The following is a 26,340-nucleotide window of genomic DNA, read 5'->3' as shown; positions in this document are numbered from 1 at the left end:
TAAAGCATAGCAAGCCAGCACTTCCAGCACCATCGGTTTTCCATGTCTGAAGCAACATTCAGCACAATGACATCACTGCAAAAACATGAGAGAGACATTTCTTAACCAAATAAGAATCAAGCAATTGCCTGCTACTGCCATTTATTCAAATGTGTCTCCTTCAGGAAAAAAGGAAAAAAAGAAAAAAAAAAGCCAAGGATTGTTTCAAAATCTGTATTAGAAAAACATTCTGAATGAGACTTTAAAAATTCAATAATATCCCTTTAGGACCAGGAGGCACAAAAGACCTTGGTGGATCAAGGTATAACTAATTTGAATTGCAAGTTTTTTGTACGAAAAGGGAAGGATAGGTTTCCCAGTACACAGCTCACTGCTAAAACTGAGTTAAACATAAAACTACTCCCCAGCCAAGCACTATAGCAGATTACATGCCAAAAAAAAGAAAGAAAAAAAAAAAAGCTCTTTATGTGTTTTGAACATAAGGTTTTTGGAACATATAAAGGCTGAAAGAACTACACTGCATGATATTTTGGACAAATCTGCAAAGCTAAAAGATGTATCCAGAGCTCAGGCTGCTCAGGTGCTCTAGTACAGCTTTATCATATTAAGAAAGGCTCTCTCAGTCCTCCAAATTCAGTGATAAAAGTCAAAGACACAAATAATTTCCTATTTATAGTGCAAGCACTGTGGTAAGTAAGAAGAAAAATTTCATAACAGCATCTGAATATCTGAATTCCTGGATTTTCTCTTGGCAAAACCAATTTGTGGGGAAAGTTTAGAAGGTTAGTGCCCTCCCTTTTTCCCAAGGTCATGCAGAGGCCAACCTAAGTACGTGACATACAGAGGCATGGAGCAAGGCAGAAAAGGCTGGAAAGAATGATAGAAACACATTGTCCTCTCAGAAATTACAGGCTCCTGGGAAACACAGAGAAATTTTCAGTTGTGAGCCTCCCTCCTTCATTGCAGCAGTGCTCCAGCCTTGCTTAAGGAAAAAGATCCAAAGATCCAAAGCTCCCAGAAGTGTTCATGCAAACAAAATTTCCCTCCTTCATTGCAGCAGTGCTCCAGCCTTGCTTAAGGAAAAAGATCCAAAGCCTTGAGTGCAGTACAGCTCCCAGAAGTGTTTATACAAACAAAATCGGCCACACTGAAAAACAAGGCTCTGAGATAAAACGTGCCAGAGCCTGTGAGTGAGGAGGATGCTGACCATGACAGCTACAAACCCCTAAAGCAGCTCCTAAGGCAGTGGAAGCACCTCCCTGCCACGGTGGTTCAGAGAGACACCAGCAGGTAAGCAACAGGGAGAGCAGCAAGTGCCCTTCCTGCCCCCCAGCTCTGCTGTTGTTTCTCTCTGTCCCAGCACACAATGAAGTTAAGGCAAGGTCAGCTACCATTTACTGGTTGTTTTACAGCATGGACAGCACAAATACTTGGTACAAAACACACAATACCTTTACTGTGTAGTTGAAATGCTTTGCAGTTCGCATGAAACGGTGAAAGCCATCGGTTTCTTTAGTTGCTACAGTAAAGACTAGAAGTTTATCTGAGAAAGAAAAGGAAATAACATATATTAATATGCTTTCAGGGCACAGTTTGTGACAAAATGCAATGAACAACAGCACTAGTTAGTTGCTACAGTAAAGACTAGAAGTTTATCTGAGGAAGAAAAGGAAAGAACATACATTAATATGCTTTCAGGGCACAGTTTTGACAAAATGCAATGAACAACAGCACTAACTCAGGGGGCTCTACAACTTTCTGCATCTCATTCAAAGAGAGGAGGCAAATATGCTGCCACAGAACAGATGTGAGATATTGCCAAACAACAACTGCTATGGCCAAGGTGCTGTATTTAAAATTATCCTCGGGAAGACAAAGCAAATAAGTCTATCTACTCTGTAAACAACTAGTTCAAGACACAAAAACAAGAAGAAATCTTACTGGACAAGAAGAAATCTTCAAAACAAAAAAAAATTTACTACTTTTCAGTCTGAGCTAATCCTGTTACCTCTTACCACAGAAATGAGTGGTGGTAAGAGAACTTCACCCGAGCCCAGTAGCTCCCCTGAAAGCCACCAGTGCATACTCTCCATGAAAATAAGTCAAAAAAAACCCAACCAATGAAACCAATCCCCCAACAAACAGCGTTTAATGCTTTTAAGTCCTTGGACAGAGACAAAAGAGCAAGGAGTTTGCTTGGTTGGTTTTTTTATTCAGAGCACAGGTACATTACAGCACCGGTAATTTTGCCCTCTTATTGCACACAGGCAAGTGACCATGCAACCAATTTTCTCCTCACATTCCAGAGCTTTTAACACAGTTCAAATGGGATCATGAATTTCCACTAAATAGCTTCCCAATTAAACTACTGAACAACATTTTGAACCCTATGTAATATGCTGCATAATGAAACTAAATAATTTGAAGCTATGAGAAGGTTTTATCCCTATCTAAAGTCAAGTATTTAATCAAACCAATCTGGATGTCAGAGTACAGTGCAGCTTCCCCAATTCAGGCCCAGCTCAAGCAATAGCTGTGCTCTAACCAGAGCCCATGAGATCAATCCTTACAATAAAATAAAATTAATCACCTATGATGAGTATTCCAGACAGAGTGCCTGTTACTGCATTACTTGCCAAAAAAACATCTTCTGGATTTACCTTCCTCGATCCAGTAACATGTGCAAGAAGTGTCTGCTATGGAAAACATTCCTATTAACTCTTCAACCTCATCCACCACCACAGCTTTAGCAGCCCTCAGACATCCAGGACATCATCCTGAGTGTATTCAAACCACTGACCACTTCCCATTTTGTTTTATGTGACACCAGCAAAAGTTAACACAAAAGATGATGACCCAGTTCCCACGCTGTAGAAGAAATGCACCTTGCAACTCACTCATGCAATGCTCTGCAGCCAATACTTCAAGTGTATTGACTCAGGCAGAAATACCTGTCAGAATGCATACATAGTTTGTAGAGCAGCATAAATGAAATTTATGGTCTAATGAAATTCAAGTCTGTCTGAAGTACAGCGGACAAACTCTGCACCAGTCTCATGTGGCACTCATGTTTCCACTGAAATACAGCTCAGATTCAGCCCTGGTCACCTCCAGAGCATCCTGCCAGGTCTGACAGTGGTCTGGCTGCTCCATCCTCACCAGCAGCTCCACTGGTGTACGTGGGGTAGAGCAGGGACAAGACAAACAAATGTGACACTTTCTCTGCTCTTGCTACTGGTCTCAGTTTAAGGGTCTTCCTGGCTCAGGTGGTGTTTTTGCAAATTGCAGAACACTTGATCTGCTTTGTGACCTTGCTGTTCCTCAGACACTCCTTGAACAGGTGAAACCTTTAAGCAGTGACAGCACCCTGTGCCCAGTACCTACACCACCAAAACCAACCTGTGCCTTGAGCAATTTTATCTGACACTGCCCAAGTTCCTCCGCTACAGATGACATCTCTACCTGCCCTCCCCACTACACACAATTTTGTGGATTTCTCTCACATCCTCCTATTGCCTTTTTTTTTTTCCCCCCATGGGTGGGGAGGTCTGGGAGGCATGTCTGTGAACAGTGGGGCAAGACACAATCCTTTTCCTCAAAAGTCCTAGAGACAATTTTAACTGCTGGCTCAACCAAACCAGACTGACACTCCACCAATACAATATGCAACAAAGAAGAAACTGGAAATATTGTAAATTCTTCCATCAACTCAACTTGAACATCCAAAATTTTGGAAAGCCAGATTTGGAAGGTAATTTGCTCCACCTTTTTCCCCCCTTAAGTGCTAGTAGACTTTTGCAGCAAAGAATCAAAAGAAAATCCTCCAAATACATCTCAAAAGGACAGGAGGACCTCACAATGCAATGAGTTCACATGGATGCACAAAGAGACAGAAACAGGGAAATAATGGCTCAATACCTTCCAAACAGTTCATTACAAAGATCATGCAATTTCAAGTAATTCTACTGAAATCACCACAAAAAGAATAAATACCATTGTATCTTAGACTGTGACTAAAACAGAACTGAAGGCAGAGGAGGTTTTTCCTCTATGAAGGAAATTAAGACTACTTTTTGTTCAAGCACTACATTTTCAAGTTACAGGGAACTGGAAAAATCTGATCATACCAGAATTGCATCATCAAGCCAACTGGATCCATTATTAAAAGTTTCCTAGGTGACCAAATCACTGACTATAACCATGGAATTTGGTTTGAAGAAGGCATATTTCACACCTACACATTGCTAGGAAATGCTAACAGCAAAGATCTCAGAAATCTGTACTTGACAACATGATGTAAATGACAGAATGTGGGCTGCATCAGATTCCTTCCACAGTTACTAAGTCAAAGAAAGTTTAAACTAACATACAAGTACAGTTTGGCAAGCAAGAAATAATCTACTGTTCTTAATGGGATATTGTTACTCTCTCTTAATGGAATACACATTATTCATGTATTTGAAGATTCACTATGGAGTCTGGTATGTTACTTGACTTTTGTGGAACAGGAGGAAAGAGAATAATGTGCCAAATCATAAGGGATTTCAACCTGAACTACACAAAATGAAGAAAGCTGAGAAGGCAAATAATACAGTTTATACTGATATGAAATGGTGAAAGAGCCTGTAGTGCACCAACGGACAATGAAGCAATCTAAATAGGCTGCCAGACTGGGGTTTGCAAACAGCCACAGAACAAAAGAAGGCTATTTTAAAGGTACTATTTACATGGGAGATGTTTTCTTTTTAACACGTTTACCCATGGTCTTGTTTTTTTTAATTAGACTTGAAGAAGTTGAAGAGGCTTTATTTTATGTCTTTGTTGCACCACTGACTTTTAAGTGCAGGTGGTACTTAAATAACTTTTTTAAGTGCAGCAGAACTGTAATTATAGCATTTGAAGTCCCCTTAGAATTAGTGCTTCTTTCTAGATTACTTAATGGGGCCTCTTTTGTTTTGGTTTGTTTGGTTTTTGTGGTGGTTTGGTTTTTTTTTTAAGCTGTGTCTGACCAAAGAGCAGAGAAACATGTTTTTATTCTATATATAGTATAAATAGAGAGACAATGGAAACTGCAGTAAATGATAGTTACCTTGGCACATTATGGAAGGTATTATTAACCAAATGAGGAAAGCAGAACCATTCTCCTCCAGCTAATACAAATATTAACCTAGTTCCTGTAGGTTGCTGTGATTATATTTAAATGTGACAACTTGAACAGTTTCACTGGCAGATTTCCACTAAATGTAGCATGGGAGATGTTTGTTTCTTCCAGTGGAAGTGAGTGAAGAGAATGCTTCTGACCACTAAATGCCTCTGCTAGTTTCTTTTCAACTTCATTCACTTTGAAAAAATCTACTCCTTGCTTACTACATTTAGGTACAACAATTTCTTGGAACACTTATCCCAGTTGTGCACAGCAACATGGATACAAAGTGACTTTCATGATCTCACAGGAGTGTCAATTGAAGCACAACATTCCCAAGGCAGTAAGTTTATCCAAGTGTCATTTCCATTTCAGGATGCGCTCAGCTGTTTCAGCTGCTGCCACCCACAGAGTGCCTGGGCACAGAGCAGGTTTGGCCCAGGATGCCCTGTGGGTGCAGAGGTTCAGGGCTGCACCAGAGCCCTCCCTGCACAGAGAGGCTGAGTGAGAGCCCCCAGCAGCATCCCTGAGGACCCAGGCACAGCAGTGGACAGATGTCTGCAATTACTCAGACCCCAACCTGCCACTGCAGCCCGGTACTCCCCAGTGAGAGCACTGCAAAATCCCCACAAGGAATTCCAGCTGCAGCTAGACACCATTCCTGCTTCAGCATCCCCTGCCTTCCATCGAGGTGTGCACCCCCAGGAGCTCTGCTGCGGGATCTCACAGGCTTCAGCTCTGCAGTTAAGCCCTGACTATCCACCCCACACTGGGACAAATACAATCTTGGGAGTGTCTTCCAACAGGAACAGTGTCCTCAAAGTGCAAACTCCCGTGAGACCAAGAACACAGCAGGTGGTCCCCCTGCTTCCCACTCGCAGGGTGCTGAGATGCCACAGTGGGTTTGGGCTGGCAGCTCCCCCGCACACAGCCTGCCAGAGGCACCTTGGCACTCGCCCAGGGGATTGCTGAGCTTGGCATTTATTTCCACAAGTCAGTTTGTATAAAAAGGAAATGTAAACCCTATGCTGAAGTTCAACAGGAAGGCATGAAAAAAAATCTCCCAGGAGCTCCATGCCAGGTATGCGTTCAGTTACTAGGACGAAATTGTGTCAGACAGATTTCCGATAGTTACACCCACAAAACAGCTGCTCTGTTTTGAATACAAGCCCGAGAGGGCATGAGTTTAGCCAAGAAAAGTATATCCAGTGACTAACAGAATTCATTTTTACATGCAAATTAGAAATCCTCTAGCACACAAGTTGTGAAAGACAACAACACTGCACACAGAGGACATGCAGCGCGTTAGGAAATCCAGTGAAAGTTTATCAAAACAACTCACACTTCTAGTCTTTTTTGCTGCTACCTTCAGAGACCTGACCGCATGATAAATATTTATTTCCAGAAAGAAGATCAATAAACCAGAGATTTTGTCTTCAGTGAATTGCCTGGCAAGGTCTAAGCCAGGAACTGCTGTGGCAGGACTGCTTTAAGCAGCGGTGACCTTTCTCCTTGTATCCTGGCAAAGAAGCATGCAAAGAACTACAGTCATTCCTCACACACCCACATGGTTCTTATTTATCTTGAATGAACACTCTCAGAGATTACTACATAATTTCTACCAGGGGTTGTGGGCACTGGTATAGTAGCTTCAGAGCAGCCAAAACTGAGGATATTGCTCACAGCCACAAGGAAGCTGACATTTAGTTCTTGGATTCGAGTACTACAGACTTCTCTGAGTAGAAGTGAGCTGGAAGATCAAAGGACATCTGTTCATGGTACCACATTATGACATTAAAATCTATCTCTATCTTTAAAACCAGTAGCTTATAATGGTAAACAAATGATGTTTGGTACTTGTAATACATTTTTATCCATATTCTACATAGAACAGCTTACTTTCCTGCTTGCAGATTACATCCCACCCTGAGCTGCTCAACACAGGAATGATTGCTCATTTAATGGAAAGATTGATACCCTAAGTCAGTTATTACAACATGCAAAATAAATCAACAGCAAGCTAATAAATGAGTTGCTAGATATCACAGAAAAAGCTTGGAAACTGGAAGGATACAACACTTCTGTGGATTTAAGGAAAAAAAAAAAAAACCACACAAAAAGGAAAAGAAAGGTCTGGTAGTACTAAAGCATGGGCCAAACAAATACCTGGAAGAAGCACATGGATGCATCCAAGCTCATTGATAAAGCTGTGTAATTATCTACTATGTCTCCTGAATCTCTGGTAATGTGGGAAACCAACAGGATAAAATTTCCCAAAAAACAAACAAAAAAAAAGAAATAGAAAGAAAAAGGAAGGAAAAAAACCCAGACAAACTCCAAGCAAAGCACAGACTTGATTCAGCATGCCTTGACACCTCACAGAAGCCTGCTTCTCTGTCATTGGAGAAATGCACTAAAGCTCAACACAACTGAAAAACTGTTTTCAGCATGGATTCCAATTGTTGAAATTTAAGAGCACAAAACCCAATTTTTCCACATGCTTTCATGGCAAGCTGAAGCTCTGCAGATAGCTAGAGAATCACCCTATTTATATGGACTCAGATTGTCTGTTGAAGCTCTGCAGATAGCTAGAGAATCACCAGCAGTGCCAACAGCAACTTCCCTATTTATATGGACTCAGATTGTCTGCTCAAAATCCCAAGAACCCTTAAGACAGCTAAAATACCATAGAACACTTTCAAAATCCAGGTCTTTTAGCACAACACAATCTTACACTTATCACTGACAAAGGCAATATAAGACTTTAGAAAAAGGAATTTGGATTTTCCACTATGAATAGGAGTTATTGCCTAAACTTAAGATTCTGTGTCAAAATATTTGAAAATCCACATACTCTGAGAAGATGTCAAACAGCTGGAGATGGGGAAAACCCATCATATACAATGTAACCGTGATTATAAGTTATACCTACAGACATATGCTTGGTAACTGTAATCCAGCAGCAAAGATCTTAAGTACAAAATGAGAAAAACACAAACTATATCTGTGTATATATATATATATATGTATAGACGTCCAGTGAGAGTTTATGACTTACACATGATCAAATAAAGTAGTAAGCCAACAGAAGAGTTTCTGGTCAAATAAAACTTTTGGCATAAAGAGAGAAAAGACAGAGCCATCCGACAGCTGTTTATTTTCCCCCCTAGGATTCTTTAGAAACACAACAATGTGCTGAAATAGCAAACATGGTCATCTTCTTTTCTCAGGAAATAAATGTGCATTACACTGCAGGAGGGGGAAAGATGACTGGGGCATAAAACAATACTACTTCATACTTGGGAGTCCTGAAGTTTTTTAAATCTGATCTTCATACAATGCAGTCATCTTCTGCTCTGCACAGAACACTGCTGCATGCCTCCACTCATCCCACACTTCACTGCTGCCCCAAGAGGCAGACTGCTTTCAAAGCCCCACTAACCATAGCCATGATCACATAATACGATTGGATTCTCTGCAGTTCAGTAGTATGGTTGGATTGATGCTAAAAACTATCCTTGGATGGGAGACAAAATATGCTTGAAAAGCTCGTGAAAGATCAGAAAGCAATACAAAAATAAACAAAGCAGTTAAAATAAACAATAAAATTAGAATTAACAGATAGCAAGATAAGAGCAGTCATGGATTGCCAAACACCTGGTACATACTGATTTTCTATACCAACACAATTTTTGTGTGAGAGAGAAGGTTTTCTAAGAACCAATGCCTTTAAAGGCCAGAATTGAAGAAACTGACCTTAATGTACAGACCTCAGGTTGATCTGTTTTCCTCCCTTTAATCACTGCACTTCGGTGCATACTGGTCTTACTGCAACATACAGACAGTAACACAAATGTTACTTTCGTAATTTCCAAAAATTTATGAGGTTCTTCTAAGGTACTTCTGTTTTTAAGCTGTTGCAAACAGTTTATAACCACAATTGGCATATACGATTATTATTGGCATTTATCAGGATCACTCAATGTATGGGCTGTCTCTGGATAATCCTTCCTGTGCTCTTCCACGTTATCTGTAAACCTTGCTGAAGTTACTGAGCAATAGCTACTGGTACTGAAGATGCCAACACTGTCCCAAACCAGGGAATAGACTTAATAAAGGCAAGAAGCATTCAGGAGCTCTCTAGGGAAAGAAATGTACAAAGTAATGATACTTTCCCAGTTTCAAATAGCCGGTACTGTTGCAACTTCCTCAGGCACAATACATGCTGTCTGTTACAGGGTTCTCTCTTCTCCTGGGTTTCACAGGAACAGAGAAGCTGAGTGAGCAAAAACACATTCTTGCACTAAGCCGGAGCTGCTCTCAATTTTCACAGTAGAGAATCTATGTTAGATTTGCACTTGCTAACATACAGCCCCTGGACAGGACACTATTTTTTGAGGTTTTTTTTCCTTTTCTACAAACTGAAATTCCCTCAGGCTTTATTTCACAGCTCACAGTGGCATGAACAGGCATTTTCCTCTTCCATGCAGACTGACTCAAATGGCAAGTGTAGAGAACTGTTGCTCACTGCTGGTTTTTATCACATTATTTCTGATGTCACACTGATACAGCAGCTAAAACAGTTCCATTAAAATGACCAAATGTTGAACAGAGCCAGTTCAAAACCAATCAAATAAACATTTATGGCACACAAATCACAGCTCTGTGTATGTTTATCCATACCTACACACACTTTCAAAGGTTAGCAGAAACTCCCAATATACAACTGATTTCAGGAAACATTTGAAAGCTGATTATGTCCCAGCTCTTAGCTTAGTTTCTTTTAATTCAGTAGTATTGAATATATAGTCAACAAGAGCTCATTAAGAACTGTATGTGCACTCATCAATCACGCACGTCAGCACTGGCCAGTGCTCAGGCCTGCACTCACGCTAATGCAAGATTTCCTTGTTTTGATAGTTAAACAAAGCCAAATACAAGCAGCAGTAAAGTGCTTTTCCATCAGCTTCAGAGGACTTGGATGAGACTCTGCATACTGAGTCAGCTATTCTGCAGTGAAGCAAAGATAAGACGTGTTCCTTAGTTCCCAAACTAAGAAAAAAATTAAAATCGACTGTTTGTAAATGACATCATTGCCATGCATGAAGGAACTCCTAGCTGCCTAACTTCCTGACAAATGGGGAACAGATCAGGTTGCAGCTGTTTATGGGTGCCCAACAGAAATGAAACCACAAACATCTTGTGAGGGAGCGGATGGAGTCATGGCACAGGCTGTGTCTTGCCTGAACGCACGGCTTGGACAGCCCCGCTATAAACTGTCATCAGGGACGTGCAGCTGAGAGCAGGACACAATTAGCATCAGCTGGCTAAGTGAGAAAGTTTACTCAGCTTCTGCCTTTTTGCAAGCTTGCCCTCTCTTGTCTCTCTCATAAATATGTATCTGCAGAAGAGCATGTTCCTTCTTGGGCTGCTGTTTAACAAACCCAGCTGTTTAAACAGAAGCGGTCGCACACGGCACCAGACATTGCAAAAGTCAATCTTTTGACAGTTAATCAATCCACCAATGAAACTCAGCAGTTAAGATTTGCAATAATAGTTTCTCCTTCAACTAGTCTTTAAAAAAAGGAAAAAAAGAGGAATTGAGCTGGAAGTGGGGCCATCCTGAAGACCCACAGCTGTCCTTCATGCCTGCACTGTGGTTCATGCTGTAAGCAGATGCTACCACCCAGATCAGTCAGTTCATTTTAAAAAGCTGCCCTGCAGCTTCACATCTGGCCCTGTGTCCAAACACTGGACACGTAAAATTCTTCACACACAAGTGACACTACCGCAGAAATAAATAAAATTTTAAAAAACCACACTTCTCGAAGTCCCCTTCTCTGTGTGAACAAGAAATTCAAACTCCACACTTGTGCCCTGTTCTGTACAATTCAGTCCTTCAAATCGTGAAATAAAAATTCTGTCCTAGTTGTGACACAAGACACTATGACATGGCATGTGTCATGTATATTTAAAGATGTTTTTAACATCATACATTTCACCCAGCAGCCTCAGGTATTAAAGTTATGGGCCTGGTTCTGATCCAACACAATGGCTTTACAGTGAAGTAAGGCAGAAGTTAAATGCTTACAAAGACACTGTATTAAAGTTTTATGTGACTTACAAAATTAAACAATCTATTTTTACTTAAAAAAAATAAAAAATTAAAAGAGCAATGCTATCAGACACACAGCTGATTTCGGCAAGAATGGGCTAATTCAGCACATTAACACAGAACTACAGGTACAGAATCCATTCTCAGAGGAGTGGCACTTAAATGACAAGCCTACTTTTGTTTAGCTTTTTTTTCCCCTCTTTGTTTCCTTACAGTATGTCTCCATTAATTACAAATACTGGAGCTTTAAAAACATACTTGCTCTTTCCTTACAAAAATAGGTATCTGGGATAAAACTGCAACCTTATATATTTAGTCTCCTTATCATCAGTGTAATCCATATTTTTAAAATCAAACTCATCTTAAGAAAAAAATTGAGAAGCAGTTCTATTAATCCTAAACCTAATTCTAGAGTCAGGCTGTGCTTGCAAGCATGTATTGACAGTTAAGTGTCATTTATTCTCTAGAACTACATTACCACACATGAGAAACAAACCTGCTGCTAATCTGTTTGGTCAAGCTGTATTTTGTGCTGGAGACAACCCTGCTACTGTTCAAATTAAGAGGGATCAAAAATATTCTTCCCTTTCCAACCTGTTTACAACTGGTCCCTCAAAAACTGTAAAAAAATAACATCATAAACTAAAACAAAAATGCCCTTTACTGCAAGCATGCTTACTCCCCATGACAAGGGAATTCACTTAAACAGCATGTCAATTAATTTGTAATTCAGACTGGCAGCTCTACAAAATGGAAAGATACTGCTTTTGATTACACAGTGCAATAGTGCTAATTCAACAGACAAACTAAACACTTCCCCATGAAAAGACAAAGTCGCTGATGTTTATATAAGCAGCAGTGAAAGAAAAATCTAAAGGCTTGCCCATAAATTATGATTCCCCAGAATATGCCAGCAAGCAAAAGAAAACCCTGAAATAATGTTAGTTTAGGTCCTTGACAGAAATACATTTCACACAAACTACCCCTGGCTCAGATAAATTCCACTGTGCCCCTTCAGTGCAATTTACAGCATCCAGCGCTGCTGATAAAGGTCACAACTGCTTTACTTCTCCTTGCTTTAACTGAAAATGTATTTTACAATCAAAGTTGCAGTAAACCCACTGTATATCAGAGCGAAGCAATGACACATCCAACCCTGTGGTGTTAATTATTACTTATTACCTTCATCTATGAAAATAAAGAAAAGTCTGACCAAATAAATCTACAGGGTTTTTTAGGTTGGTTTTTTTTTGCCAATGAGACTGGCATTGTGCAGCCTCTAACCCAAGTGCTACAGAGAATTCAGACTGCAAACCTTGGGTGTCTTCAAGGATGAGTATTTTCCAGGAAAAAAAATACATGATGAAAGCACAACTTCACTGCTCTGCACCTCTACCACAATGTTTGCTTATTTTTAACTTCCAAACACTCACACCTCCCACTACACACTGTTTCATTTGTCATATTTCAAAACTGGAAGCTAAAGATATCTCCATGAGTAGGTAATTCCCATCTAGGTAGTGCACACTGATGGCACCTGCATGATGTGTCCCAGACAGGTAACCCAAGCACTGCCCACTGCACAGCCAGTTCTGGCTTCATCACCCTCTGCTTTTCCCCTTCCCCTCCAAGGAGCAGCTTTTCAATACAGCCCTCACAAAAAGGGTACAAAACTCCCAAGAGATCTGGAGGAGGTTTTTCCACAACACAGGTTTATGCAGCAGTTTTAGGTACTGTGGTGACAAGAGGAGACAGAAGTAGTGTCAGTAAAGAGGCAAGAGACAGAGGCAGGCACAGGGAGCTGTGCTTACGGCCTCTCCTTCCCCAAGCATGCCGAGTCTGTCAGTGCTTCCAATAAGTATATCAGGATGGTTGAATGACTAAATTTTCTTGTTTGGGCACCACAGGTGACCCAGAAGGAAAGGCCTATCGATCGCTGTCACTCAGACCACTTAGGCTGAGCCCAAATTAACAGAAATGGCAGCAGTACATGCTGTACCTCAAAGCGAGTCCTCGCAGAGTTACACCAGCCAGCAATTACTGCTTGAATCATTTGTGAGCAGCACTTGAGGGACACTGGGGTGGAGGAGAGCCCAGTGGCTCCACAGCCAGCTGAGCCGCCACACCTCCCAGCCCAGCTGCTCTGGGAAGCCACCCACGCTGCTGGAGCCCCCCAAGCCACCCCTCCTGCTTTGGGAGGGCACAGAGACAGCAACAAACCATGGGGCCCACCTCAACCCCCGCCTGGGGGCCACCATCACACCCTGGGCCCCGGCGCCTCAGCGCGGCTCCGGCCGAGCCGCCACAGCCGCTCTGGGGCACAGACTCAAAGGCTGCAAAGTCACTTTCCACGCAAAGAGCTGACTGATAAAACATCCCAGGTGAGAACATCACTTACATCTGCTGCCAACAGAGTGTCTGCCTCTCACACAATCACGAATGTCGTTTCCACTGACTTTCTGTGCGTCACAATAAGCAATCTGCAAGCAGCAAGCGTGGTGCAATGAAAATATTTCAGCGCTGATGTTTTAACACAGGAACTTTTGCATCTCCAGCACACAGGAGCCAGTGTTTCAGAGCTCAACAGTGCTCTTCTCTGTGACTGCCTGAAACACAACCCTGCGGCCAAGGAAGGAGCGCAGAGGGATTTCTGCAAACATGCTTTGCCACAGGGCCGCACTGATTGCTCCCTGTTAGCAGTGCTGTGCAACAGGCAGCTCTCCCAAAATCACTTTTCCAAGCCTTTCTGAGGAAGGTCTTATTAAGAAATAAAGATGCAGCTTGGCAGGCGGTTCCAGACAGTCTTGTTAGAGCTTTTGTTACAAGTAAGCAACACTAATGGACTGCAGTAGAAACTGACATGTAAATTGTGCCTTCACCGGCTGTTTGACACTGAATTTTACAAAGTATCAAGAGACTAGAAATTGAAAAACAGATTTCTAGAAATAGAGGCACCATAAGGTCTGTTTAGTGTATTACTTCTTCAAGTAATACAGCACAGACCTAGGGAAAATATTTAAGGGTTAAAACTGGAATAAAAACAAGTAACACAGCAGGCAGTGTCTGAGGTCAAGAAACTACTCTCAGAGTAGTTTCAGTTCAGCAGAGATTGCTACAATTCAGGCTGCTCGTGTCTAAATTAAAAAAGAAATAAGATCTTCCTGCATGAACACCTTATATAAATCTACCAGTGCTTTCTTGCACTGTAACTTGTGTAGAATAATTTTTATTATTGATATAGACAAAGCGTCTAATTTTGGGTTGCTGAATCATACATTGCTGTCTGGAATAGAAACTCTGCTTTGCACACATTTGAAAAGCAGAAGGATTAAAGAAGAATCCTTACCATGTCAGCTATTAGTTTACACCAGCCTGAGAGCCCACATTTCAAGTGCAGTTAAAACATTATTTGAACAGATATGTTTGCGGGAATAACTGTTTGCCATAACTAACTTCCAAAGAAGTTCAACTTACAATCTCACTGCCCTGAAAACAGGGATAGGAGCTCAACTTTCTGCTCAAACCTGTCCCTGGGGGGTGCATTCCGAGGGGCAGCAAAGGCTGAAGGTAATGCCGTACCCCCCCAACACACAGCAACCACACCACAGCCTTCAGAGAAATACTCTGAATGACCAAAAGTAGCAAAGTATTACAAAAACTGGAAGTTAGAACTTCATTGAATGGTCTGGTATTTTTCAACAGTTTTGGATTTTTAAAATTATTTTAACTTTTCATACTACTTATCAACTAAAGCAGTAGTTTTAATAACAAAGTTAGAACCTGCTGAAAAAACTTGCTGCTCAAATAAAGAAGCCTCCTTGCTCACTCCAGAAGAAATCAAGCTAGATACTAAAAATAACTTGATAACTCCTGAGAAAACAAGCCAAGAAATGAAACTATTTTGGATTTCATGTGATAATAATGTAGTGGGATTAAATACCTTTGTATGCCTAGAACAGAAATCAGAAGTACAGACTCTAAACAGTATTACAGCAAAAAACAGGTTTGGGCATATTGTTGGAAATACATGTGCTTGGACACCTCTCACTGAGGGAATTTCCTGTATACATTTCTTTATTTTCCATACTGAAGATAAACGTTGTTTCTACATCCTGGCTCCGTGAAGCAAACACCACTACATGAGTGAAAGGCAGGGAAGGCTTTGCAGGATGGGAAGGGGCACTGGAGTCTCCGGCTGACTTTTGCACGAAGTAGGAAACCTCATCAGAGTTGCTGAAGTTCAGAGAAGCAGTGACTGATGCTATTGCTTTTCCGAGCACTGGAAAAATATGTTCATCAACACCTTGTCTCGTGGAGACGGGAGAGAAAGGGCGGGGGAGCGGGCAACGAGAAAGCTGAGGAGTCTCAATTCCCCTTAAGGAATCCTTTTTCTTTTTCTTTTTTTTTTTTTTTTTCCCCTTAAGTGGAATTAGGCATCTATGAACTCCTGGGCGGGTTAAGACAGTTTCAGCCGAGCGGTTCGTCTCGACAACAACCTGGGGAGCGCTGCCCCGGCGGCCCCTTGCCCCAGCGCTCCGCGCTACCGTGCGGGGCAGGGACGGGCCGGTGGGAAACAAATACATAAATAAATAAATAAATGAACAAGCCGGCCAAGCGGCGGGTCCCAGCGTTCCCTTCCCGGCGGATGTTGCCGAGCCGCCAGGCACAAAGCGGCGGATGCCGCCCGGCCAACAGCGCATCCCCGCCGCCCGCACACACCTCCCGCGGGCACGGCCACCGCATCCCAAGCCCCGCACCGCATCCCAACCCCCGCGGGCACGGCCACCGCATCCCAAGCCCCGCACCGCGCTCACCTGCGGGGCCGGGGCGCCGCTCCGCCGCCGCCGGCAGCGCCAGGGCCAGCAGCGCCGGCAGCAGGAGCCGCGGCCACCGGGCGCCGCTCCTCGCCATCTTCGCCCTCCGCACCCGCCGGCCTGCCCGCGCCACCAGCCCCCGACAGCGGGGGAAAGCGGCGGGCGTGGAGAAGGAGCGGGGAGGAGAAGGCGCCTGGGGAGCGCGGCGGGCAGACACCGCTCCTCCTCGGCGGCGGGCAGCAGCCGGGGCGCTCCCCCCGCGCCGGGCTTTATAGGGCGGTGGGAGGGCCGGCGAGCCGGGGCACCGGCGGCGCAACAGGAGCCGCTGTCGGCGCACGGGGCCGCCGCCGCCGGGGAGGGGCGAGCGGCCAAGCCCCGCCTCGGGCCCGCGGGCGCGGCGCTGCACAGGCGCGGCACCCGCGGGGATGGGGCTGCGGGCAGCGCTCTCAGCGCCTGCCGGGGCCGGGCAGCGCTCCCGCCTGTGCTGTGCCTGCCCCGCCAGACACTTGCTCGGTGCTTTCACTGGCCATTATGTGTCGGTGAACGTGTTCCCGAGCATGCGGTTTTGTTCGGGAGAGGGTGAGTACCTGGAGGCGCTGCGCCGTGAGCCCATGGAAACGACGCGACCGTTCCGCCTGTGTGCCCCGATGGCATCGGGAGCGCATTGCCCATCCGCTCTGCTGGAGAAGGACACGTCTGTCAACGCCTCCATCGCCTCAGCATTCAGCTGACTTGGTTCGTTTGTCTAATCAAAACACACAAGACTGCTACATTTTTACCATTAAATAATAGCCAAAAAACCGCTGCAGGCAAGCTCGGCGATGATAAAGAAGTGGACTGGCCCACCTTCACTCTTTTTCTTATTGTGATACAAAGCATATTCAAATAAATACCATAAATGTTTAAAAGTGACATAAAAAGCACATCCAATACCATAAATGTTAAAAAGTGACATGCAAAACATATTCAATACCATAAATATTTAAAGGTGACATAAAATTTTAAAAGCAGCTGTCAACCTATTGGAATCAGTGTAGATTTACACCTTGGAAATACTATTTGAAGACCAAAGGCATGATCCAATACAAAAATTAGTGGTGAAAGTAAGATTCATGTATTTGAGTTCCACGTATATAACCATCAAATAGACACCTCATTTTTTATCCTAAATGTCACTATGGGCTTAACAGATGTTATTTTTTGGACCTACAGAGAACAGAATAACAAGGGGGAAAGAAAGGGAAAACTTGACCTGGCTCTAAGTGCATGCTGTTATTTGGAACCCAGGGCAGAAACCAGAACCTGCATTATTCTCCTAGATGCCTTTGTGGTTAATTGGAAGAGCTCATTCTTTCTGGGTCTGACTGCACAGTCAGCAGGGATGGAGAGCAAACCAAATAAAAAGACTGGGTCCTTGGTCTGAAGGAGCATCTGCAACATAGAGCCTCATGAAGGCAGCAGCTGGGAACTAAAAATGTAATAATGCAATTGATAGAGTGATCCTCCAGTTCTTGGGAAATTACTCATTATGTGCTTTTTCCTCCCACCTCTTCCAGGCAGAGAACAAATATGTTGTGAATGCAGACAGTATGACCACATTACTGCACACATCCATGAACAGGCTCTGCTCACTCCAAGAAGCAGCACCAGTGCTGCTGATCACCTCACCACATTAGCTGAAAGTGAGCAATGCCATGACTGGGATGATCCTGCAAGTACATCCATCTTCAGGTTTGGTTTTTCAATAAAAAAAGTTCAAGAAATTTGGCTAATGGAAAATGAAGATGGAAAAAAATAGTTAATCTATCACAGCTGTAGTTTTAAGGTAGAAAACAGTTCAAACAAGCATTTCAAAAGAGGTTGTCAACAGATCAAATCTTACCTCAGATCCAGAACAGTTTAATGGTAACACTTGTACTGAGAGATAGAAAGTATAATTGCAAAGCTGAAAAAAAACCAAAAAACCAACCTCATTGAGAATAAATCACTGAAGACATGTAGAACACACTCAGTACCATCAACCCTGAAAGAAATCACAGATTTCTTCAATAAAGTCTGAGAGGAAAAAACAGGACCATTGGGTATAATTTCAGAATACCATGGAGATGATGTCATGGCTCCCAGGGATGGAATGGAAATCAGACAAAGCTTCAGCCCCTAGAATTGAGAGTAAAATCAGTGGCTGATGGTCACGTACATACCCAGTGCTTTGAGAAATCACAGCCATAAGCAGCTGCTTTCACCAGAGAAAATACACAGGTCCTGAAACAGCTCTGTTAGGTCGAAACTAATGGGCATAAAGAGGAGAGAGTGTCCAAGAGGAATCCTAAGAGGCATTTCGTTATCAAAACCTACAAGTAAACAGTAGCAGGGAAGAATGAAAAGAATTGGTGAAAGAACTCTGTAAATATGCAACAGTGAAAGGAAAGGAAATAGCTGGCAAAGACAGATTTCTAAAGTAGGAGGAAAATGGGTTGAGGGGACTGTGATATAAACACTGCTCATACCTGTAAGTGCAAGCCCAGACTTGGACTAGAAATGTATGCATTTTCTTGTTATTTTCCATGGTCTCTTGAAGGCTAGTTTCAATTTTAGACTGTTCTTAGAAAATGCAAGCTTTGTCCCCAGAGAGAAAACAGAGCTGAAAGCTACCCAAAATACTGCTTTCAAAGTGACAGATGTGGTCAAGACTTCTCCTACCCCCAGAGGCTTCACTCGGACATTGGCTGATGGAAAGGAAAATGCTTGTGAAACTCCAGAGCTGAGCTGCACCAGCTGTGCAGTGCCCAGGGGCTCTCTCTTGCCCTGCTCGCACATACACTTGGGTTGGAAATGCTGCTTTTGTGCACAAATACCAACTACAAGGCCTGAACTGGCAGCTGGTGGTTAGCAGGGTCTTCAGCTCTCCTGATGCTTTTGCAGGCTGCTTCAGAACTGTACTGCTGGTGTAGCATCTGCAACACTTAAAACATTTAAACATTAGAGCTCCTAAGCTGAAACTTACCCTCAAACCAAAACAATTTTAAAGAATAACATAGGCAGTATTGAGTGAAATATCCAAGTATGTCTGTTAAGCTACAGAGGTTAACTCCTGAAGCAATTCCTATAGATGCTCCAAGAAACAGGCTTACATTCTTGCTATTCTGACTATTTGTTCCTTTGATTTTTTTACTTTATTGAGCCTTTTTCCCTTCCCTCTGCAACAAGGCAATTTCTTCATAAGAAATGTTTTGTCAAGTAGGCGTGGAGGACGGAAGAGAGTTTTAGTTGTGAGGCCTTGAATGTGGGAGCCCAAGGATTTGTTTGTCCTAAAACTACAGTAGTAGTGAGAAAAACAAGAATGAGAGCAACTGCAAGCAGTCCTCACTTCCAAAAGTAACTGTGTAAAGCAATTTTCAGACCCTGTGCATTTGCAACAGCTCAGCAATAATATCTGAAATCCAGCTGGTAAGTATTTAGACAAAATTCTACAGGACCTTTGCAGAAGACAACAGTTTCCTGAATTGTTTCTAACCCTAATTCTTTCGGTAGCTCTTCCTCGATATTTAGAGAGCTCTTTTAGGGTCTCAGTAACTCCCTGTCTGTATCTGCCCATCTGCACCTCCTTTTCCCTTTCTCCTAATTGCCTGTAGGAAATTATCATGAGGTTAGAAACCCATCTTACCCAAACCACCACCAATTTTGTATTTCAAAATGCATGTAGCCAATGCCACGTGGAATGGAAACAGAGGCAGTTCACTGCAGTACCAGCCCACCACTACAGTCAAAGGGAGGGAGGTCCTGTTGCAGAAAGCCTTCTAAACCACAGGAACTTTTTATGAGACCTTTTTCACATCCTCTAATTACTCTTCATCTCGCTGTCGTTAAAGCAAAAACCAGTGTGTGCAGTTGCAGTGCTTTTCCTCTCCTTGAATTTACCTCACCTTGCATCTAGGCCTCAAAACCATTCTTTTATTCTGGAGCCCCACTAGATTACCTTTTCCACAAATGCTAAAATGGAGAAGCATTGGTCACATGAACTTCCTTCCCTAACTTTGTAACACTAAAACTATTCATTATATATTAATTAAAACAAAAGAAAAATAACAAGATTGATGAGTGGAAAGCCACAGACAGAAGAGATTTTCAACAATTCCCCAGCAGCAGCATTCCAAGAATAAAATAAAATCATCGTGCAAGGATCCCAAGTCTCTAACCTCAATAAAGATCATGGTTTTATAACAGATAATAAAGTTTTGTCTGGGCAAAATCAGATATTCCCCATGTATATTCAATAGCAGCAGTCATTAGTTATTTGCTATAAAGAACAAATTGATTCGTCTCCTATTCCAGATTTTCCTCTCAAATGTCTTTCTTGTTGCATAAATTTTGTCCTGTCTGTGTGTTACAGCAGTAATTCCACAGCAGTGTTTCACTGCCTGGGTCAAGTGGATTTAAACTATAAAATTAAATAAAAGGTTTTGACTTCTTGCTTATATCATGGGTCTAATTTATTAATAAAAGTAGTTAAATGAGTTCATTTTTGAAGCTAGATCTGTTTTTACATGAATTTGGGGTAGCTGAAAATAGATGTTTGCTATTACAAAATAATACTAATAGGAATTGACATTCCAAATTAATTTTAAAAAATAAAATCTCCTTGTCAATCATAGGAAAAAACCTTCTTCAGATATAGTTTAGGTGCCTGAAGTTGTTTAAATTTGACGCAAGCCAATGAAACACTAGCATTAAACTATAATTAATTTTTCTTCTTTAAAAAAACATATCAATAGGGATGTGAAAGTCCATCTGGCATTAAACCGTGCATCAGACTGTCTGACTTAGTGTGTGTGTGCAAGCCTGCAATGAGGCCTCTTAAGTACTTCAACCCTAATATGAACTCCTCCACAGACAAATTATTTCCAAAGAATCGGGCTAAATGGCACTGAAATTCTAGTCTTGCTTTCTTAAAATAGTTTCTCTTTGGTTGCCTCCCTTTAATTTAACCTCAATTTCAACCAGAATATTTCTCTGAGGTGCTGCCCCAGTGGTGTGATTGTGGGTGTGATCCAACCATGGCCAAGAGCTGCCAAGGGCTCCTCAGGGATGCTCAGCACCTTTCACTGTGGGGCACTGGGGGAACCTTTTGGGTTGGAGTCAGGGTTTCTTTCCGAAACCACCCAATCAGAAATTACTTTGCATTCACTCGTTTATAATTTTTGCTATAAACAGCCCATATGAGCAAAAGATTAATAGGGCTAGCAAGCATTTCCAGGGTATAATCGGCTGTCATCCCATAATTACTCAAAGAGATTGAACGAGTGGCTTTGAAATTACAAGGAGAGTTGCATTCTTTTACTGAGATGGGAGCAGCAAAACATGAATACCCATGAAAAGCCCTGCTAAGTTTTTGTCTGTGGTTCATCCTTTAGCATTTAGGACACGGTTGCTCCAGCCTCAAGGGCCTATCCTGTGGTACAGAGGTCAGTGAGTGCCATAAGAGTGTTAATCCTGCTGATCTTGCCTTAAACCAGATGCATTAGTCCTCTGGTATTGCTTCTGGGGGACACAAAGGTCTGATCCTCATCTTTCACTTCCATTGCATTCATTTTTATGTGATTTATATAAGCAAAGAAACTGAGAATTAAATCCTGCAGAGTAATCCCTGCTGGTCATGGTTGATCTTGTAAAGATTTCCCTCCCATCACCCAATAAACTATAAAATCCTTCCCACAGCCTCAAATGAGAGGTGTTGAAATGCACAATTAATCAACATGACTAAAGTGTTGCTTTTGTTATAGTTTGGAGATGCAGAAAAGAATATAATAGAAAAGGAAGCAACATTCAAGAAAACTGGCAAAAAGAAAAATAATTTTAAACATTTGCTGTGTGGGATTAATAGAAACTAGTAGAAAAAAAGCCTTTAAGAAATCTTCTGGAGCTGGGAATTGATTTGATTGGAGTTTTGTGTCTGTCAAAACCCCATCACTGCAGAAGCATTCCACTGAAGTGAGCCTGTGGTGCTGAGCAGGCTGAGGGGTGTCACACGTGTGTGATCGACGGAGGGGGAGCTCATGGTGTGTTTTACATAGTTCCCCTAAAGCTGACTATTTTTGTGATTTCAGAAAACCAGAGAAGAGTTCTAGAGTGAGAGTTTGAAAAAACCACTGGAGCAGAGAACCATGTATTCCCCTACGGGAAGACATCAGATTTCTTACCCTCCGTTACTGAAATGGTTTTGGTCAAAATTTCTTTTCCTTCTTCCCCTGCTCTGGGAGTTTTATGTCTGTTCTGTCTATCCACAATGATCTCATTCTCTCCAGCTGACTTGTTTGAGGTAAATAGAAACTGCTGTCCTAATTTTGACAGGTAGTTGGTTTTTTTAGTAATTTAGTTTGATTTATAACAAAACTGCCATTAAATTAGTCTTATTCCTACTTCCTGTATGATGCAAATGAGGAATCCCAGATGGCCTGAAAACAACTTCTGGCAGCATTTCTGGAGCACTATATTCAAGAGAGAAAAGAAAGGAGATGGACTGGCCATTATTTTGCTGCTGCAGAGTCCCTTTCCACAGAGCCTTTCAGATCCCACTTTTCAGCAGGCAGTGTGTGAAAGAGCAGCCTCAGGAAAGGTGAAGGAAAGCTAAGAACCACAGATTATTTTTTTTTTTAAATTTAGTAGCTGGTCAAAATATTATATGGCTTTTCAATACCCAACTATTTTGCCTCTTGACAAAAAACCTTTTACAGGAAAAAAAGGTGGCAGCCAATAAAAACAAGGAGAGTAAAAATAGCACATTTAAATGAACAGTTAAATACAGTTACCAGGAAAGCTGAGGTTGTGAGCAGTGTCCCTGGCACAAGCAAGGAAGCAAGAAAATCTCATGACTCAATCAGTAGAGGAGTGTGCTTTCAAACTCAGAAACATTTAGGAGCTTTACACCTTGGAGAGTTTTTTCCTCATCCTCTTCTCCCATCTTGGACTGTGTGTGTACATGGCTTTGTTTGATAGCAGGGGATATGAAGGGATGGTAGGTTCAGATCACTACTAGAAAGCTCTCTGCAGAGCAGGCATCTCAGCTCACACTTGTGTACTCCATCACTTCACCCAGTGGCTGCTCAGGCAAGTGTGAGAGCAAAACAGATTCAGAGCTTTAACACTGAAATGGCCAGGAGTTACTGGAGGGATAAAAAGAGTCTTAGGTTACAGCCTGTGTACTGTGAAAGGGAAATGCATCCAGTCTCAATGGTTCTTGTCAATTGTGTTTTTTAGGCCAGTGAGCAAAAGCACACATCCTTTTTTTTTTTTGAGGCTGGGAGCTTGACTGTTCTCAGCTTACACAGAAAGGGGCACAGAGGAGGCAAACTTTGAATAGCAGCACAGTTCTAATGAATGTTATCCACTCTGTGTTCAGGACAACTCACCTGTCTACTGTTCATAGAGAGACTGAAATAAATTGAGAACTCCCAACAGAACCTCAAGAGAACTCTTTTCAAAGGATTTTGAAATTTAATTATTTTTTAGCACATAACTCAACAGAATCCAGGAGGATGGCTACTTTGAATTCAGAGACTGCAATTTGTGCTTATTTGGTTTGGATGCTCAAGAAGATGAAGTCTCTAACTAAAATAATTCTGATGACTTGTCAAGATTGGCAAAATCTGACATTGGCAGTACATTTGGTTCTGGCTTTAGGAGGGTAGTTTCAGGGATGATCTGGCTCTTCACATCCAGGCAATCCTAAGCCTGTGGTGTTCAAGGCAACATACAGATTGATTCTGCATTAGGGAACATGATGGAAAGAAATTCCTTTTTCCATTAAAAAAAAAAAAAAAACTAAACAAACTTTATGCATTGGAAGTCAGCAGTATCCTCCAGAGTGGGGAGAAAATTGTGATGGATAAACAGCAGAAGTCCCAGGTAGCCCTGCAGTACCCCAGCACTCTGAATGGCTGCTCATAAAGTTCCAGGCAGAATTAAGAAAGTGGCCAAAATGGCACATAAACTGAATAGCAGGTGCTGACAAACCTGGTCTCTGTCTTGTTCTGCTTTTCCCTCCTCCTCAGTCCTTTTTCACTTCATCAAGAGGATATGTGTAGTATAAAATGCTGTAGCCAAAATGACTTTTGTAGAGTTTAGAAGATTGAAAATTACAGTACTCAACCTAACAGTAGCCTCAGACAAACTGCAGGCAGCCTCTGTTCCAGGGTACCTCAGGGAGGAGGGACACTCGGTAGGCACAGAGCACACATCCCCAGGAGGCTCCTACTAAATGGCCAGGAAAAAGCCAAATTGTTGTCATGGCAAAGAAAAGGGGTTAACACAAGTTCCTTTTCCTTGTATCCCTGCACCAATGTAAGGCTATACTGGCCTTTGAGACATTTACACATTAACAATGTTCTTTGATAATGCCAGAATGAAATAAGGAAAAACCTCTAGTTCCTGTATCTAATTCTGGCAGGCAGCTAAGTAGCAAATTATCACCTCTGCAAAAACTTACATACAGGAAAGTCTTATTAATGTGGCTGTCCCATCATGCTTACATTCTGCCTGCTACAATTTGGAATTTAGCTGAAAATATGATTGCAGAACTCACTGTGGCTCAGCTATAATGCTCCCCACGTGTAGTGAGAATACTGATTATTACTTGCATTCAGGTTCCTAGAGTGGGATTTGTACATGTGATTCAGGAAATACTGAGGTCAGTAATACTACTTTTGTTACTCTGCTTGGAAAAGCTACACAAACATTTGTGTTAAGCCACTAAATCTTTCTAACCAGAGATATGTGATATAAATTATAAACAAAAAAAAAAACCTGTTTATATCAGTTATTATCATATTATTTCCCTTTCATGTATCCTCATTTTCAGGATGCTTCTTGACAGAAGTTTTTCAAAGATAAAAAGTATTTAGGAAACATCTTTCTTCAGAAGGATCATTAAGTAATCTTAGCAAATTATTATTAATTAGATTTTGTTATTGGTATCCGTTTGGTAAATACAGTATTGTTTGACTCCAGAGAGGGGTCAGACACATTGTGCACAGTATTGTAGTGACAGTCAGTATTGACAGCCTGCAAAATCCTACTGAGCACCACCTGGGCTAGCAGGGGGCTAGCAGTTTGAATGATGATGTTGAGACTGTTACTAAATATTTACTGAGCCATCAGGACTCCTCAAATCACTGTATAAAGCTATTGTGAGGTATTATTATTGCCACAGGCTATTCATATTACCCAGTTTCAAGGTTCACCCCCCAACAGGTAACAGTGATAACATCCCCAGCCTTCCAGTCTAGAGAATAGAAATCAGTTGCTTCCAAAATAAAATATAATCTTTAAATTGGACCCTGCTCAAATAGCTACCAAAGCCAGAGAGAGCATCATGACACAATTTCTAACACCTATTGAAGACAGTATAAAGGCAGAAAAAAATCCCCTCTAAATAACAGATATTCAAGAAAATGTATCCGCTGCTAAAGTCAGGCTTCTGCAAAATCTCAGTGGCAGCCTGTTTCTGTTCCTGATACCTCATGTGTCTTTTTCCAAATGAGTATGAGAGAAAATGAAGATTATTTTTGTTTTAGTAAGACCAGGCCATTTAATCCTGCTCTTCATCTTTTCCTTCTGCTGTTCATGAGCAGCCCAGATTGCTGTTTATCAATATACATTTGTTCAGTTGAGTTATTACAAATAATTCTCCAGTTCTCAAACATAATTCTAGCTTTTTATTCCCCCTATGCTCTAGGACTATAATTGAGACAGCTGATGATGTAGCTGAATATAAACTTCCATAAACAGACACTGTGAGCTGGAACTCAGCTGCACGTAGGCCAGCCACACACTTTTTCCACTCTGACTCTTTCTCCCTGCATCCAGTTGGGGAAGTTGTTTCGGCTGTGACTCCCCTGTGGCTTATTCCACGTCACACCAATGACCAACTGGAGTGAGGAAAAAGCTACTGGCTAAATGTCCACAGTCCTCAGTCAGCACATCAAGAATCTCAGGTGAGATGTACTCCTTTTGTCTTCTGAAAGGGATCTGCACTCTCCAGACAACCTTCAAAGCCTTGCAGCTCTGTTTGTGGAGCCTGTCCTCCTCACCTCTCCAAAGACAAGGAACTTACTGCAGCAGTCAAAACTTTACTGGCTGTGTTTGTTTTTCATATAGTGCAGACAGGGGATATTAGGCAGGAATTTTCTTTACAATCACCGTTTATATCATTTACCCTTGTTCTTTTCATCCCAGAGAAAGCCCAACCTTTTCCCATGGAATTTCTTTAAAGT

The 26,340-nt window shown here is 42.0% G+C and overlaps 1 protein-coding gene across 3 annotated transcripts in view; it reads right to left on the bottom strand.

Annotated features, from left to right (window-relative positions):
• PLOD2 (procollagen-lysine,2-oxoglutarate 5-dioxygenase 2) overlaps positions 1 to 17,766 on the bottom strand; it is a 49,301-nt gene extending 31,535 nt beyond the window's left edge. The window contains exons 1-2 of one of the 3 annotated variants that reach the window (XM_039722301.1): positions 16,660 to 17,766; positions 1,452 to 1,543 (exon numbers count right to left, since the gene is read on the bottom strand). In XM_039722301.1, the coding sequence (XP_039578235.1) occupies positions 1,452 to 1,543; positions 16,660 to 16,744 (177 nt within the window). In that variant the 5' untranslated portion in view covers positions 16,745 to 17,766. Of the gene's footprint in view, positions 1 to 1,451; positions 1,544 to 16,072; positions 16,414 to 16,659 lie in introns of those variants that run through there. The other 2 variants (XM_039722302.1, XM_039722300.1) reach the window with 2 other exon arrangements.
• Between the last annotated feature and the right edge of the window lie 8,574 nt (positions 17,767 to 26,340).

Source organism: Passer montanus, unplaced genomic scaffold (assembly GCF_014805655.1).
Source record: "Passer montanus isolate IOZ18808 unplaced genomic scaffold, ASM1480565v1 scaffold48, whole genome shotgun sequence".
NCBI lineage: Eukaryota > Metazoa > Chordata > Aves > Passeriformes > Passeridae > Passer > Passer montanus.
Note: the sequence above shows the minus strand (reverse complement) of the source record. Positions and strands in the feature narration are given on the sequence as shown.